Raw genomic sequence first — 14,399 nt, forward strand, 5'->3', positions numbered from 1 at the left:
TATACGATACTGAGTAGAGTTCCCTGTGCTATACAGTAGGTCCTGGTTGTTTCTCTGTTTTATACACAGTAGTGTGTATCTGTTAATCCCAAATTCCTAATTCATCCCTCTCCCCTCCTTTCCCCTTTGGTAACTGTTAAGTTTGCCATCTCTTTCTGATTTGCTTGCAAAGTGAGATGAAGTGATCTGACCTTTTGGTTTCAAGTGGCAGAGCTGATCTGGTGCCTTTTGACTTTCAGGGCTGTTCCCTGCCATTCTCAACCTTGCCAGCGATGCCCACATCAGCACCAACGCGACCTGCGGGGAGAAGGGGCCGGAGACCTACTGCAAGCTGGTGGAGCACGTGCCCAGGAGGGCCATGCGCAACGCCCAGTGCCGGCTCTGCGACGGCAGCAGTGCCAACCCCAAAGGCAAGTGGCGCCCCCTTCGGGAGGACCCGTGGGAATGTACACCTTCCGAACCGACTACTGGAGGCTTGTGTTAGGGAGACGCAGACCTGCGTTCTCCTCGCCGCTGTTCATTTCCACTGATTTTACAGCTTAGAAGTTAAATAACTTAAACCAGAAGCTGAGAGCGTTGCGTGTTTTTGTTTTCTTTCAACAGAACGCCATCCCATATCAAATGCCATCGATGGCACGAATAACTGGTGGCAGAGTCCCAGCATCCAAAACGGGAGAGAGTACCACTGGGTCACAATCACTCTGGACTTGAGACAGGTGGGTAAGGCCAGAGCCACTGCAGGATGCCTGTGGGTTGCTGGGTGGTAATCTCATGAGCTTCCGGAAAGTCCACTTGTTTCTTAATATGTTTACATTCTGGTCTCACTGTTTTTCCACCCGGTGGATTTAAGTTGAGACACAGAAGTTGGTACCGTTTCTTGTCACGTTTATCATGCCCGGGTATCCTTGGGGAGATGAGTGGAGTGTTTCCACGTGGTTTGATGTTCTTAGAAGCTATGTTGGGACGCTGATCATCCATCCGCCCAGGATGCGGTGCCAGGCGGTACCCAGGTGTCCACACACACTGCAGGTGGGGTCACAAAACACATGCATTTCCGGCCTTTTGAGCTTGTTATCTTGCTGTTTTCGCTATGCAGCTGTTGTAAAAGGGTTCTACGTAGAAAACAAAGCTTGTAAACAAAAGAGGATAGTCTTAAACCTGTGGACACTGCCTCACCCCTGTCACACTGTCTGCGAGGGCTGTACGTACCTAGGGTTGTCCATTACTGCTGTGAGCAAGCCTTCAGCATGAGCTGGGAAAGGCAGGGTTTAAAAATGGCTCAGACCCCACTTGTATCCCCTTGCTTTGCTTTAAGACCACATAGGAGAATGGAGAGAAATATGATATGGGCTCTGGCTGCTCCGAATATTTCTGGGGAAGGGAAGGAGAAGGAAAGAAATCTGAGTGGAAAGGGTGAAAAAGAAAGGTGGCAGCTATTGTCAAATTTCTGATTTCAGTTCTCCAGAAAAGTGATGGCATAGCCTCCTTATTTATGTGCATTCCGTTTCTCTTGGGTTAGAACTCATCACTGTCGTGTGAAATATCCTTGAAAGAGACAACTAGTTGAAATGTGCACTGTAGGATTGAAATAGGAATTTTGGAGATCTCACGATGAAGAGTCATAATTCTTTGAATTAGTGATCATGAAAAAATATGCAGGATTTTAAGTAGAAAACAAGACAATACTGTGTCTGTTCATGTACAAGGAACTTTTGAGCTCTAATCGTAACAGTAAATGAGGTAGTAAAATGTGAAGTTCAGGAGACATTTTTAAAGTTCAGGTTCATAGTATCAACATAAGTGAAATAATACTTCTGGGTGTTTCCAGCCACAAATCCTGAATTAATATGTCATGCCTTTTGTATTTTTAAATCTGCCTGAAGGAAAAGAGAAAAAAGCCCCTTTTTGCCCTGGTTTTTGTTTTTGTTTCAGTGGTAAGGTTGCTTCTGCAGGAAATGTTGGTTTTCTCATCATCTTTTCAATGTATTTTCCTTCTTTAAGGGAAAAACTACAACATTTTCATCATTACAAATGCGATACTACGTGAGTTTGGCCAAATTAACAGCTGGACATTTTACAAATAGACTTCAAATCCATGTTCAACTGTTGTTTATCTTACAATTTGTCAATTTCGACTTCTCCTAACAGGAGATCTTTTTGCTGTAAGTTGGACTGAATCAACTTGAGGAATTCGGGGGCCTCAGTTTTAGGTCTTTAAGGCATATTCAAACACAAGCATAGATACAGAGTTATAGACTTCTAAGTACTTTCTAGTGTTTTTAGATAAGCTTCTAAATTGAGATTATTTAAAATAACAAAATACTCAGAATTTTCTTTACCTTTTACACAACGTAAAGTTTGTACTGTGCTTTCAGTTTAAAAAAAGTGCAATATGATTATCGCTGAGCAAACCTTTCTCAGATATATTTATTTATTGAGCCTTTTTATTGTGAAAATTTTTGAATATGTAGAAAACAGTATTATTGTGACACACACATACCCACCCCCAAGATTCAGGAATTTTTAAGCAGTTTACCACATTTGTTTCATCTTGGGAACACTTTCCAACTGAATTGCAGTCATGGTGACATTGGACCAATACAAGATTTTTTGTATCTTCAGAAAATAGGACATTTGTTCTGAATAGGCACCAGGCCATTAGCTAACAAAACTAACAGTAATTTCCTAGTAACTATTTCTCCACCCATATCCAATTGTCCCAATTTAGCCACCAATGTCTTTTATAGCTTTTATTTTTCTTTTTCAAACCAGGATCAGTAAGGAACACCATAGCATTTGATGCCTGTTATGTGCTTGTTAAATCTCTTCTAATCTGAATTGTCCTCTCTTACTTTTTTGAAAATGATATTCAATTTTTGAATAGATGAGGCCAGTTGTCTAGAATATCCCACATTCTGGATTTGTCTGGTGGTTTCATTGTGATTTTGTTAACATGTTCCTTTATGCCCTCTATTTCTTATGAACTAAACTCAGCTCTAAAGTCTTGATTACTTTCCAGTTAAATATTTTTGGCCAGAACCCACCGTTGGCAATCCTGGCTGCTCTGTTGCTACCAGAGCTGATTGTCCCATGAGGAGTGAGGCTATATTTGGGTCCTGCTTAGGTATTGACAGCCGGTTCGCTCCCTTCCTCCTCATCTCGTCCTTGTTTCCTGGGCCTCATTGACACTCAGCTCTAGAACGTGGTTATACCTTCTGATGACTTTTCTGTCGTCAAAAGTCTGCGTGTTTCCCTGTCAGGCCAACCATTCACCAGCTGCTAGTTTATTTCTAGATTGTACAGCCCATGAGGGCAGGGACCACATCTGTCTGCTTCCTCCTTTCTTCTTCCTCTTCCCTTTTCCTTCCCTGTTAACGTTTATGGAGGCTTGACTTCACGCCCAGACATTGGCACAGGTGAGGCAGTGAGTGTGTAATTGCACTGTGAATCAGTGCTTTATTTTCATACTCCCCCCCTTTTTTTGGTTCACAGCCTGATTAAAAGATGACCATCAACTAATAACCCATTGACTGCTTTGTTTCACTCCTATAAAAATGTAAACTCTGAAGTACAGGTTTCTAAAGTAAAATTAGGCAGACCTCAGTGTTATCAGAAATCAACAATTTCATGTTGTAAATGTGTTCATGTAACTTAATAAATATGTCAGCCCCTGAGGTTTTATGACCAGATCAGTCAGCTTCGTTCTGTTTTGGCAAATGCCAAAGACACTGATACCATTCTTCGTTCTCTAGTTGATGACAGCTGTAGAAATGATGGCATTTTAGCCTCTGTATATAATGTTTGGTTACCTGAAAGATAAACTAAAGAAAAGATAAAAAGTGGTGTTATCAGAAAGTCCATAAACGTTGTGTGGTTTGCAATAAGATTTAACTACAGAGTGTTTGCTTTAGTAACACGTTACAAGAGGAACGATTAGATTTATTTCTTTACTTCTTTAAAATAATGCCTGCTATTCATTTCTTGCATCGATTCACCATATTTTAGAATTTACGCTGATATCTAGCAGTGTCTTACTTAAAAAGAAAGCAATCTGTGGGAATTGAATGAGTGCGGTAGTTTTGTTTTAAGAAAAAAGATAAAACTGATGTGTCACTTTAACAAATGTAAAACTAACATATACATGGGTGGTGTCCAGTCATAAACTATTGCTCACTGTTCAATGACTTAAGGGTTTATTCTTTAGCATGATACCATGGACATGAGCCCAGGATCTCTTGTGATAACTTAAAATTTTAAAGAAATCATTCTGAGAGAGTGAGCATACACCTTTGATAGATCTTGAATTTTTTGATTGTCAACATTCTTTTAGTTGTTAATTATATCAAACTGTATATATTCTATTAAATATATTAAAATGTATTCCTATGATAGAGTTTCTCCACTTAAGAACTCAAGAATTTCCAGTTTGAGATACTCTAAGTTAAGACACTGGGCAGATAAAAAGATGTTCAACATCTTTCATCATCAGAGAAAAGAAAATCCACAATGAGATACCACTTTACACCCGTTAACATGGCTGTGATCAAAAAACAGAAAATAAAGGTTGGTGAGGGTGTGGAGAGATTGGAACCCTCGTGCATTGCTGGTTGGGAATGTAAAATGGTGCAACACTATGGAAAACAGTATGGTGGCTTCTCAAAAAGTTAAACAGAATTTCCATATGATCCAGCAATTCCACTTCTAGCTATATCCCCAAAGGAATTGAAAGCAGGAATTCAAAATGATATTTGCACACCCATGTGTTATAGTAGCCTATTCACAGTAGCTGGAAGGTGGAAGGAGCCAAGTGTCCATCAGCAGTGAATCGATAAACGAAATGTGGTCTGTACATAGAATGGATTATTTTGCCTTAAAAAGGAAGCAAATTGTGATATATGAACAACGTGGATGAACCTTGAAAACGTGTTAAGTGAAATGAGCCAGACACAAAAGGACAAATACTGTATGATTCCACTTACATGCAGTCCGTAGAATAGTCATATCTATGGAGGCAGAAAGCGCCAGGTGCTGAGCAGAGGGGGATGGGGAGTGAGTGTTAATGGGTGCAGAGTTTCAGTTTGGGAAGATGATGAGATCCTGGAAACGGATGATGAGATCCTGGAAACGGATGGTGGTGATGGTTGCACAACAATGTGAACGTACCTAATGTCACTGAATTGTGCACTTAAAATGGCTGGAATGGTCATTTTAATGTTATATGTATTTTACCACAATTTAAAAATGTTAAAATACTGTGAAATCCATGCTGTTTTCTATCAGCCAGGGTCCAATCAGGAAAACAGAAACCACAGCAGTTATTTAAAGGGACATGTCTAGTAGGAGGAACTGGTTAATTGGTGTGAGAGGACTGGGAAAGAGAGTGCCTGGCTAACTCAGAGTTAACCCCTGAGGAGGAACTGAGGGAGGCGATGGGGGTTACTCACAGCTAGAGGCTTGCAGGAGAGTACCCCACCTCTGAGCCGCGGTGAGGAGGCTCATGTGGGGAGTTCCAGAAAGCCAAAGACTGGGGCCAACTGCTGCTGGGTGAAGGACACTGACCGGAGCAGCAAGTAGACAGAGGGGAAAAATCCTACCTCCCTCCTCCAGCCTCCCTCCTCTGTCCTGCCTCCCTGCCTCCCTCCTCCAGCCTCCCTGCCTCCCTCCTCCAGCCTCCCTGCCTCCAGCCTCCCAGTCTCCCTCCTCCAGCCTCCCTGCCTCCCTCCTCCGTCCTCCCTGCCTCCCTCCTCCAGCCTCCCTGCCTCCAGCCTCCAAGTCTCTCTCCTCCAACCTCCCTGCCTCCCTCCTCCAGCCTCCCTGCCTCCAGCCTCCCAGTCTCTCTCCTCCAGCCTCCCTGCCTCCAACCTCCCAGTCTCCCTCCTCCAGCCTCCCTGCCTCCCTCCTCTGGCCTACCTGCCTCCCACTAGTGCCTTCAAACCCCGAGAAGCAGAGTACAGCAGGTGGATTTGCAGTCACTTTGCCACCGGCAGTAATACTGTCATCTCAGTAGGTGATCACTGTGCCAGAGCAGTGACATGAACACAGATTGGCAGCCTTGAAATCCTGGGTCAGAATTTTGTTATACAGTGGTCAGCCAGATTCTGAATATGCTTTTATAAGTTTTTAGATTAACTTCGGAATGAAAATGCAAAATTCATAATCCTCATGGCGAAATCATGGACTGCCTTCTAATACGTGGACAAGACTAGGTGTCCTGGGATCTCATCTGAGAGGCTACCGTAGGTGACACTGTGACTTTAAGGACAGTGGTGGGGGAAGTGGAAGCAGTTCTGTTTATTTCTGTATGTATTTATTTATTATTCCTTTCTGGTCGTGTGGCATTGTGGCGGAGATGTGTCAAGGGTGGTTGGGTGCTATGCTTTCGGACAACTTACAAAGTAAAATGCAACACTTACTCTATATAAAATGGATAAACAACAAGGACCTACTGTATAGCACAGGAAACTATATTCAATGTCTTGTAATAACTTAATGGAAAAGAATCTGAAAAAGAATATACATATAAAACTGAACCACGTTGCTCTATACCTGAAACTGATACAACATTGTAAATCAACTGTACTTCCGTTTAAAAAAAAAAAGAATGAAGGAGGGTTCCTGGTTGAACACCTGACAAATTCCTTATAAAAAATATGAGTTTCCTTTCCCCCGTCACACTGGTAGTCCGCAGGTGACTTAGGAGTCCTAAAAATCTTCAAGTATCACATGGGAAACATTAAGCAAGATACAATCTAATTAGAGTTAGCTAATAGGGTTAGCTAAGAAGTGCAATTATGCAGATTTCCAGAAAATAAACTCATAAGTCAATAATTCTTGTTTTTTTCTTAATTAGGGAAGTAATATAGGCTCACTGTAGGAAAATTGAAAGGTACAGATAAGTGTAAAGAGACAGAAGAACCTGTCATCCCTTCACCCTGACACGACCACCAGTAACATCAGTGTACTTGCTTTTAGACTTTTGCATGCATGTCTATGTATTTAAATTAATAATGCAGTCATAGGGCTGCCGTTTATTCCATACTCCTGCAGGCCAGGCTTTCTGCGGAACCCTTGCTCTGGACTAGCTCATGGAACCCTCGTAATCACACTATGAGTTTGGTTCTGCGTTATCTCCTTTTGACAAATGGCAGAACTGAGCCTTAGTTGAAGTAATTCAAGGGTAGAACTCATCCCTGTCTGCATTCTTGAACGATATCATCCTTCCGGCTGAGGTTTGTGACAAATATGTTTGTGTCCTGATGTTTTATTTAACTTTATAGCATGATCATTTCCCAATATAACTAAAATCATTATTAATAATTTTAAATCTGCGTTAACATCCTACTCTATGGCTTACCCATGATTTGCATAATAGCTCCCACGCCTGACATGTTGGTTGCTTTTCTGTTATGGGTAATAACTTGAGGTTTCAGTGAAAAAGGATTGCATGCCAGTGAAGGAGTGCAGTGCATACAAATCATTTTCAAGGCTCATATGGCAAGTTTCTGGTTAGTTTTGAGTATCCCTTTCAAAAGAAATGTTCATTGCCTGTTGTGTATAGGAATCTATACATATATTCATATATATCGTGTATATGTATAGGAATCTATATATAATATATAGAATTTAGTATTATAGTATATAGAATATATACAGTATGTTATCTACGTAGCATATAGAATCTACATATGTATATGAACACTCAACCTATATATTGTGTATTCATATACTATGCATATGTGTGTCTGTATACATATATATAGGTATCTATATAGGTATAGGTTATAGACTCTACGGCATTTTTTTCTCATCCATATTACTTCATCTCCAACAATCCTGGAGAGGAGATGGCCCCCTCTTTGCAGGTGAGGAAGTGGCAGCGCAGAGTGGTCCACTGGCTTGCCCAGTGTCACATGGCTGTACCTGCTGCAACTGGGGCTGGACACCACGACTTCTGGTTCCTTCCACATCACCCACACAGTCTCACCTCATTTGTTCCTGGTCTCCCATCATTGTTTCTCTTTCTGTTACGATTTCCTGGGGAGGCTGGCAGGAGCTCTGACAATTTCCTCCTGATTTGGGAGTGTCTGGGTTCTTCCTAAACCCCTGTTTTCTTTGTCACTCAGCGGGGTCCTCTCCCCTGGGAATGGGGCAGAGTATCAACGCTTCTCTCATGGTAAATCTGGGTGCTCTCTAACATGTGATTTTTGGCCAAGAAGCAGCAAAATGAATCAATGTTTAGTAATCTCCTTTCAAAATGTTTAAACCTGGGCAAAATGTTCACTGGGAGTGGTCAGATTTGTGAGTAAAAATGTGTAATGTCCCCTTAGAAGACAAAGTGTGTTTCGTAAAAAAGGAAACATTTCCTATGGCATTGAAAATAAAGGCTGCTTTTTTGAAGCAGTGCTTTATACTCTGTGTAGGTTTAATTAGGAAGTAACACTTTGTTGTGGGCACATAATCACAGAAGGGCCTTTGTTTTATGCAAACCTTTAGACAAGAGCTGCTTGTTTGCTGGGTTTTATAAAACCTCATTAATCTGGATGTCTGCTGTTGTTTTTTTTCCCCCAAAAATGTCTGAAAAATTGGCCAGAGCTGGATTGAGGTTTATTATTGTATCGTCCAAATGTAAAGTGTTTGCTAAGCACATTGGCACGGTAAATAAAAAAAGAACAGGCAAATTTCACATTCTTAAGGCAGAAAATCTTGAAAGACTTTTAGAACAAGAGTTGCATGTAAATTGGAGCTTCTCATTACAAATGAGTCTTGGGTGTTTGTTAAAAGAGTTCAGGCAGAAATTGTTCCTGGAAACCCTGGTAGAAATGACCATGACTGTGTACTTGTATTTATTCAAAATGATTTTATTTCAATTTTATATTACTTCATACTGGGCTCAACCAATTTCAGATTTTTCTTGAATTTGTTTGGCAAAATGAATAGATTGGAAGAAATCAAGCCCTTCATTATGATTTGGAAGTAAGCCACACGAAATTCTTCTCCTTCATTTTTATCTGTTCCGTCCTATTCTCCATGAAGCTGCTTGTCTCAGAGATATTTCTGTCTTTTGTTTTCACATTTTTACTATCTCATTTTGTTTTCTCCTACACAGTGGCTTTTCCAATTATCTACTGCTTTGTAAGAGACCACTGCCAAACTTTAGGGCTTAAAGCAACATTCATCTTATATCTTTCTGGGTTTGTTTCTGGGGGTCAACGTTTCAGGAAGGGCTTGACTGTGAGTGGTTGTATCTCAGGCTGCAGTCCTTGGGGTGGAGCTGCTGGGGAGGGGGTGCTGGGCAGCTGGGAAGGGGTCTGGGCAGCTGGGGAGGGGGTCTAAGCAGCTGGGAAGGGAGTCTGGGCAGCTGGGGGAGGGGGTCTGGGCAGCTGGGGAGGGGGTCTGGGCAGCTGGGGGAGGGGGCGCTGGGGCAGCTGAGGGCTGGCCAAGGCTCTCCCTTCATGTGGTCTCAGGGCTTATCTGTGTGGACTCTCCTTGTGGACTAGGGGCTTCCTCACAGCATGGCAGCCCTGAGGCAGCATTGCAAATAGGGCAGTTCATGGCTCCAGCACAAGTGTTCCAGAGAAAGAGGCAGAAGTTGCATCCCTTTAAGACCTGGCCTCAGTGTCACACAGCATCTTCCTCTGTGCTCTTTGGACCTCCCAGTCTCTGAAGTGGGCAAAGATTCAAGTGGAGAAAACATGAGGCAACTGCAGCCTGCCACGGGAAGAGGGGTAAAGACTTTGAGACGTGTCTGAACCCCCCACTGCCTCCTCACTTCTGAAAAGAGGCTTCTCTCTGCTGGTCTCCCATAGCTTACCTTTTAGGGGCTATACCTTTATCTTTAGGTGATGTGAGGAGCTATAGGACCAAGTGGCAATACAGATATTATACCTTAAATTGTTCAATGTTAATGACTAGTGAGCTGAATACATGAAAATAATTGAGGCCATATGTGGAGCTTCCTTTCCTGGCAAGATTTATTTTTAAGCTTTATCCTTTGTCTGTCATGAACGGTGGTCTGCCAAACAGTAAAGCATAACCATTTTTTCCAGTTAGCACAACTTAGTTTACCAAACCTTCCCCCTTTTTTCTTTTTCTGTTTTAAATGGCGGAGTGTTGGCCGTACTGTTACAGTGTTGCTTGCTCTACAGGGCTTCTTAGATCGGCCTTGGGAGGGTTCTGGGAAATGAGTGAAGAGAGTTTTGCAGGACTCTGTCAAAATATACTTTTCGTATCTCCAACTGTTTTGGCTTCAAAATAAAGCGTTTTGTATATTTATGGAAAGAAAGGGAGGTCTGTTCTGGAATTATTTCTTCCTGTTATAGTAAAGCTAAAAAAAAAAGATGTTTTAGTTTCTGAAAAAATTTTTCTTTGAAAAATACGTTTTGGAATCCATTCTAGTGTTTGCTTTTTTTTTTTTTTTCTGCGTTTTACTTAGCAGTGTATTCAAATTGGAACATCTAACATCTTCATCTTTCAAAAGAAAGCTGTAACAAAGTAAAAAAACAAAGTAGCTCCTGAATACCTCTACTAGCCCTCAAAATAACTCATGTGCTTTTTATGTCTTCAGTGGAACTTTTCTCTATATAGAACTTCCTTTATTCTGATACAGAAGCAGAACTTTTTTAACATAAGAAAAGAATTGTTTAAAAAAACTCCCTTGTGATCCTAACACCCAGGAATTATCTTCTGATCCATTCCAGCATACCTGAGAGCATTGTCTATATTTAATGATTCGTAACGTCTGCTTATTGATGGCAGGGGTCTCAGGATCCCTTGATGAACAAGACAGTAGCGACATCCAGGGAAAGTATTCAACAAGCCGTAGGTTCCATGTAAATGTTGGTATCATCACTGTACTTAAATTGTTGCTTAAGGCTGACCGTGGTCCTCAGGGGCTTCTGGGCTAGCTGGGGAAAGAGGCAGGTAAGCCCATCCCTTCTGCTGCCTGATATGGGGGTCAGGGGAGCTGAGCAGGCATGGGACACACATAGGAAGGGCAGCTCAGAGCATCAGAGAAACAACCCGAACGTAGGACCAGGTGGAGGAAAGGAGCTGGGAGTGAGGAAAGGTGCCTGGGAGAGAGCAGCACAGGAAAGGCCTGTTTGTGGAGCTAAAATAGTGCATCCAATGCGATCATAACAGTTGTCTTTCATTTTTTCTTTCTACTGAGATACAATTTACATGCAGTGATGTGCAAACATCTTAAGGGTATAGTTGGATGAACTTTGACAAATACAGACACATGTATAAGCCTCACCGCTATCAAGATGCAGAGCATTTCCATCACCCAGAATGTTCCCCTGTGTCCATCCCGTTCAGTTCTCCACCAGCTCCCCTCCCCGTCACCCGCTGGCCAGAGGAACCACTGTTCTGAATACTTTTTCACTTAGATTGGCTTTGCCTGTTATATAACGTCATGTACATGCAATCGCACAGCCTGTTTTTCTTGTGTCTGGCTTCTTTCTCTTGGCATTATGTCTGCGAGATTCCCCCATTGTTGCTTTTAGTGGTTTGTTCCTTTTATTTCTGAGCAATATTTCACTCCGTGAATATACCAAACTTTGTTTATCCATCCTCTTGTTAGGGTGTTAGGGTTATTATAATTTCTTCTATCAGTGCCTATTTTATTTTATTCTGTTTTATTCATCTATTTAGATATAATTGAAAATAACGTTGTGTAGGTTTGAGGTACAAAACACGTTGGTTTGATAGGTTTATATATTGCAATATGCTTACTACAGCAGTGTTAGTTAACACCTTTATCACATCACATAATTATCATTTCTTTTTCTGTATTGAAAACAATTCCAACTCTGACGTTTATAATCCAGTATTGTTGACTATAATCACAATATTGTGCATTAGATCTCCAGAACTTTTTAGTCTACTAGTTGCTACAGTTTTGTCTATTGTAAATAAAGCTGCAGTGAACATTCTATAAAAGTCTTTCTGGACATATGTTTTTATTTCTCAAGGAGTGAAATTGCTTGGCCAAAGGACGTGTGCACATTTAACTTTGTGAGACATTGACACACCAGCCTAGAAAGTGGCTTCAGTAGAAAACCCTTCTGTCCAGTTTCTAGTTGTTTATTGCCAGAGGGCCAGGCAGTACCAATTTCTTCTTCATGGCTGGCATCTAAATTTCTGCAATAATTTTTAAAGGCAGAATAATGTGTCATCATCTGGTTATACAGAGATTTGTTTAACCTGCTCACATTGTTGAACATTTAAGGTGATTGTAATTTTATAAATTACACTGCAACAAACATCTGAATAGTTTTGCGGCTGCAGTGCTGATTATGTTTTAGCGCAGATTCCAGGAAATGGGATTTCTGGGTCAAAGAGCTTAAACAGGATCGCGAGAGGCCGCCTCGGGGGCATAAGGCCCTGGCCGCAACGTGGGCTGGGTGCCAGCCCCGCGCGCGGGAGGGGCGCCCCACAGGAAGCAGGGCATCAGGTTATTCTACATGAGTGGAGAAGGTAGTTGTTGCAAATAGAAGAGACACAACGTTTTTTTAGGATGTCTGAAGATGAAGAAAAAGTGAAATTACACCGTCTTGAAGCAGCTCTTCAGAAATTTACTAAGATAGTAATCCCAACAGACCTGGAGAGGTTAAGAAAGCACCAGCTAAATATTGAGAAGTATCAGAGGCGCAGAATCTGGGACAAGTTGCATGAAGAGCATATCAATGCAGGACGTACAGTTCAGCAACTCCACTCCAGTATCCGAGAAATGTAGAAGCTTTGTTTGAAAGTCCAAAGGGATGACCTAGGACTTCTGAAGAGAATGATAGAGCCTGTGAAAGAAGAAGCATCAGCACCCCACAGCAGAATTTCTTCAACTCCATCTAGAATCTGTAGAAGAACTTAAGAAACAATTTAATGATGAAGAAACCTTATTACAGCCTTCTTTGACCAGATCCATGACTGTTGGTGGAACATTTCACGCTACTGAAGATGAAGCTGATTCTCAGAGTATGACTCAGATATATGTGTTGCCTGAAATTCCTCGAGATCAAAATGCTGCAGAATCATGGGAAACCTTAGAAGCGGACTTAATTGAACTTAGCCAACTGGTCACTGATTTCTCTCTCCTAGTGAATTCTCAGCAGGAGAAGATTGACAGCGTTGAAGACCATGTCAACAGTGCTGCTGTGAGTGTTGAAGAGGGAACCAAAAACTTGGGGAAAGCTGCAAAATACAAGCTGGCAGCTCTGCCTGTGGCAGGTGCCCTCATCGGAGGAGTGGTGGGGGCCCGACTGGCCTCCTTGCAGGCTTCAAAGTGGCAGGAATTGCAGCTGCACTTGGTGGTGGGGTGGTGGGCTTCACAGGTGGAAAATTGTTACAAAGAAAGAAACAGAAAATGATGGAGAAGCTCACTTCCAGCTGTCCAAATCTTCCCAGCCAAACTGACAAAAAATGCAGTTAAAAACCAAACTTCAGTATTATTGGTGCCAACATGTCTATCCTTTGCTGCTGTTGGACACTCGTCAGCTTTTGGAACATGATTATATCAAAATAGTGGCTATTGATGCTCAAGTGGGATTGAACCGTGGTAAGTGGATATATTTTGTTGTTTGCTGGGGTGTTAATGGGGATGTTAGAGACTGAGGAGCCTGGACTGAGGGTGTACGGTGTTTGTCAGGTAAAGTTTAAGGACTGCCAGGGAGCAGACTTTTTACCTGGAAATGTGAAAACCCAACCCATAACTTTGATAAGGACTTGTGATGTGTGAACATGTTGGGTTACGGAAGGACAGTTTTCAGAATAGTTTCTTCCATAACTCTGACATGGAGACTCCAAGGCTAAGCATATTGTAAATATGCTTCTTTATCTCCTAAATATAGATTATTTAGGCATTTTAGCAGAGAAAAGAATGGAAGTTCAGTAGCTTTTTGTATCAAATAGGGAAATCAGGATCTAGCAAGGGGCACAATTGAATTGCATAATGGAGTCCATTTGGTGAACCCTATTGCAATTTGGTCTAACAATAGTTTCAAGTGAAGGAAACAAACAGTGTAAGAAAATGGAAAGAAAGGCCTGACTTCTCTTTCAGATATCTTAATTTGTGACACTGGCTTCTTCTCTGAACTCTTTTTTCTGCCTTTCTGTAAATAAAGAACACAGAGTCTCAAGTGGTAGACTTATAAAGCCAGTCATTAAGCTTGCTCTGTCAGCCTGTCTCTTTTTTTTTTTTTTTTGAATTTTTGAATTTTTTTAAATTTATTTTTTTATACAGCTCCAACCAAAAGACACAGGCTCACTGAATGGATACAAAAACAAGACCCATATATATGCTGTCTACAAGAGACCCACTTCAGACCTAGGGACACATACAGATTGAAAGTGGGGGGATGGAAAAAGATATTCCATGCAAATGGAAATCAAAAGAAAGCTGGAGT

At 41.6% G+C, this 14,399-nt stretch overlaps 1 protein-coding gene and 1 pseudogene across 2 annotated transcripts in view; both read left to right on the forward strand.

Moving 5' to 3' along the window:
* LAMA1 (laminin subunit alpha 1) overlaps window positions 1-14,399 on the forward strand; it is a 153,463-nt gene that overhangs the window by 25,228 nt on the left and 113,836 nt on the right. For both annotated transcript variants that reach the window (XM_059895676.1, XM_059895677.1), the window contains exons 2-3: window positions 240-410; window positions 604-716. In XM_059895676.1, the coding sequence (XP_059751659.1) occupies window positions 240-410; window positions 604-716 (284 nt within the window). The remainder of the gene's footprint in view (window positions 1-239; window positions 411-603; window positions 717-14,399) is intronic.
* LOC132347846 (syntaxin-17-like) lies at window positions 12,488-13,429 on the forward strand (annotated as a pseudogene).

Source organism: Balaenoptera ricei, chromosome 14, assembly GCF_028023285.1.
Source record: "Balaenoptera ricei isolate mBalRic1 chromosome 14, mBalRic1.hap2, whole genome shotgun sequence".
NCBI lineage: Eukaryota > Metazoa > Chordata > Mammalia > Artiodactyla > Balaenopteridae > Balaenoptera > Balaenoptera ricei.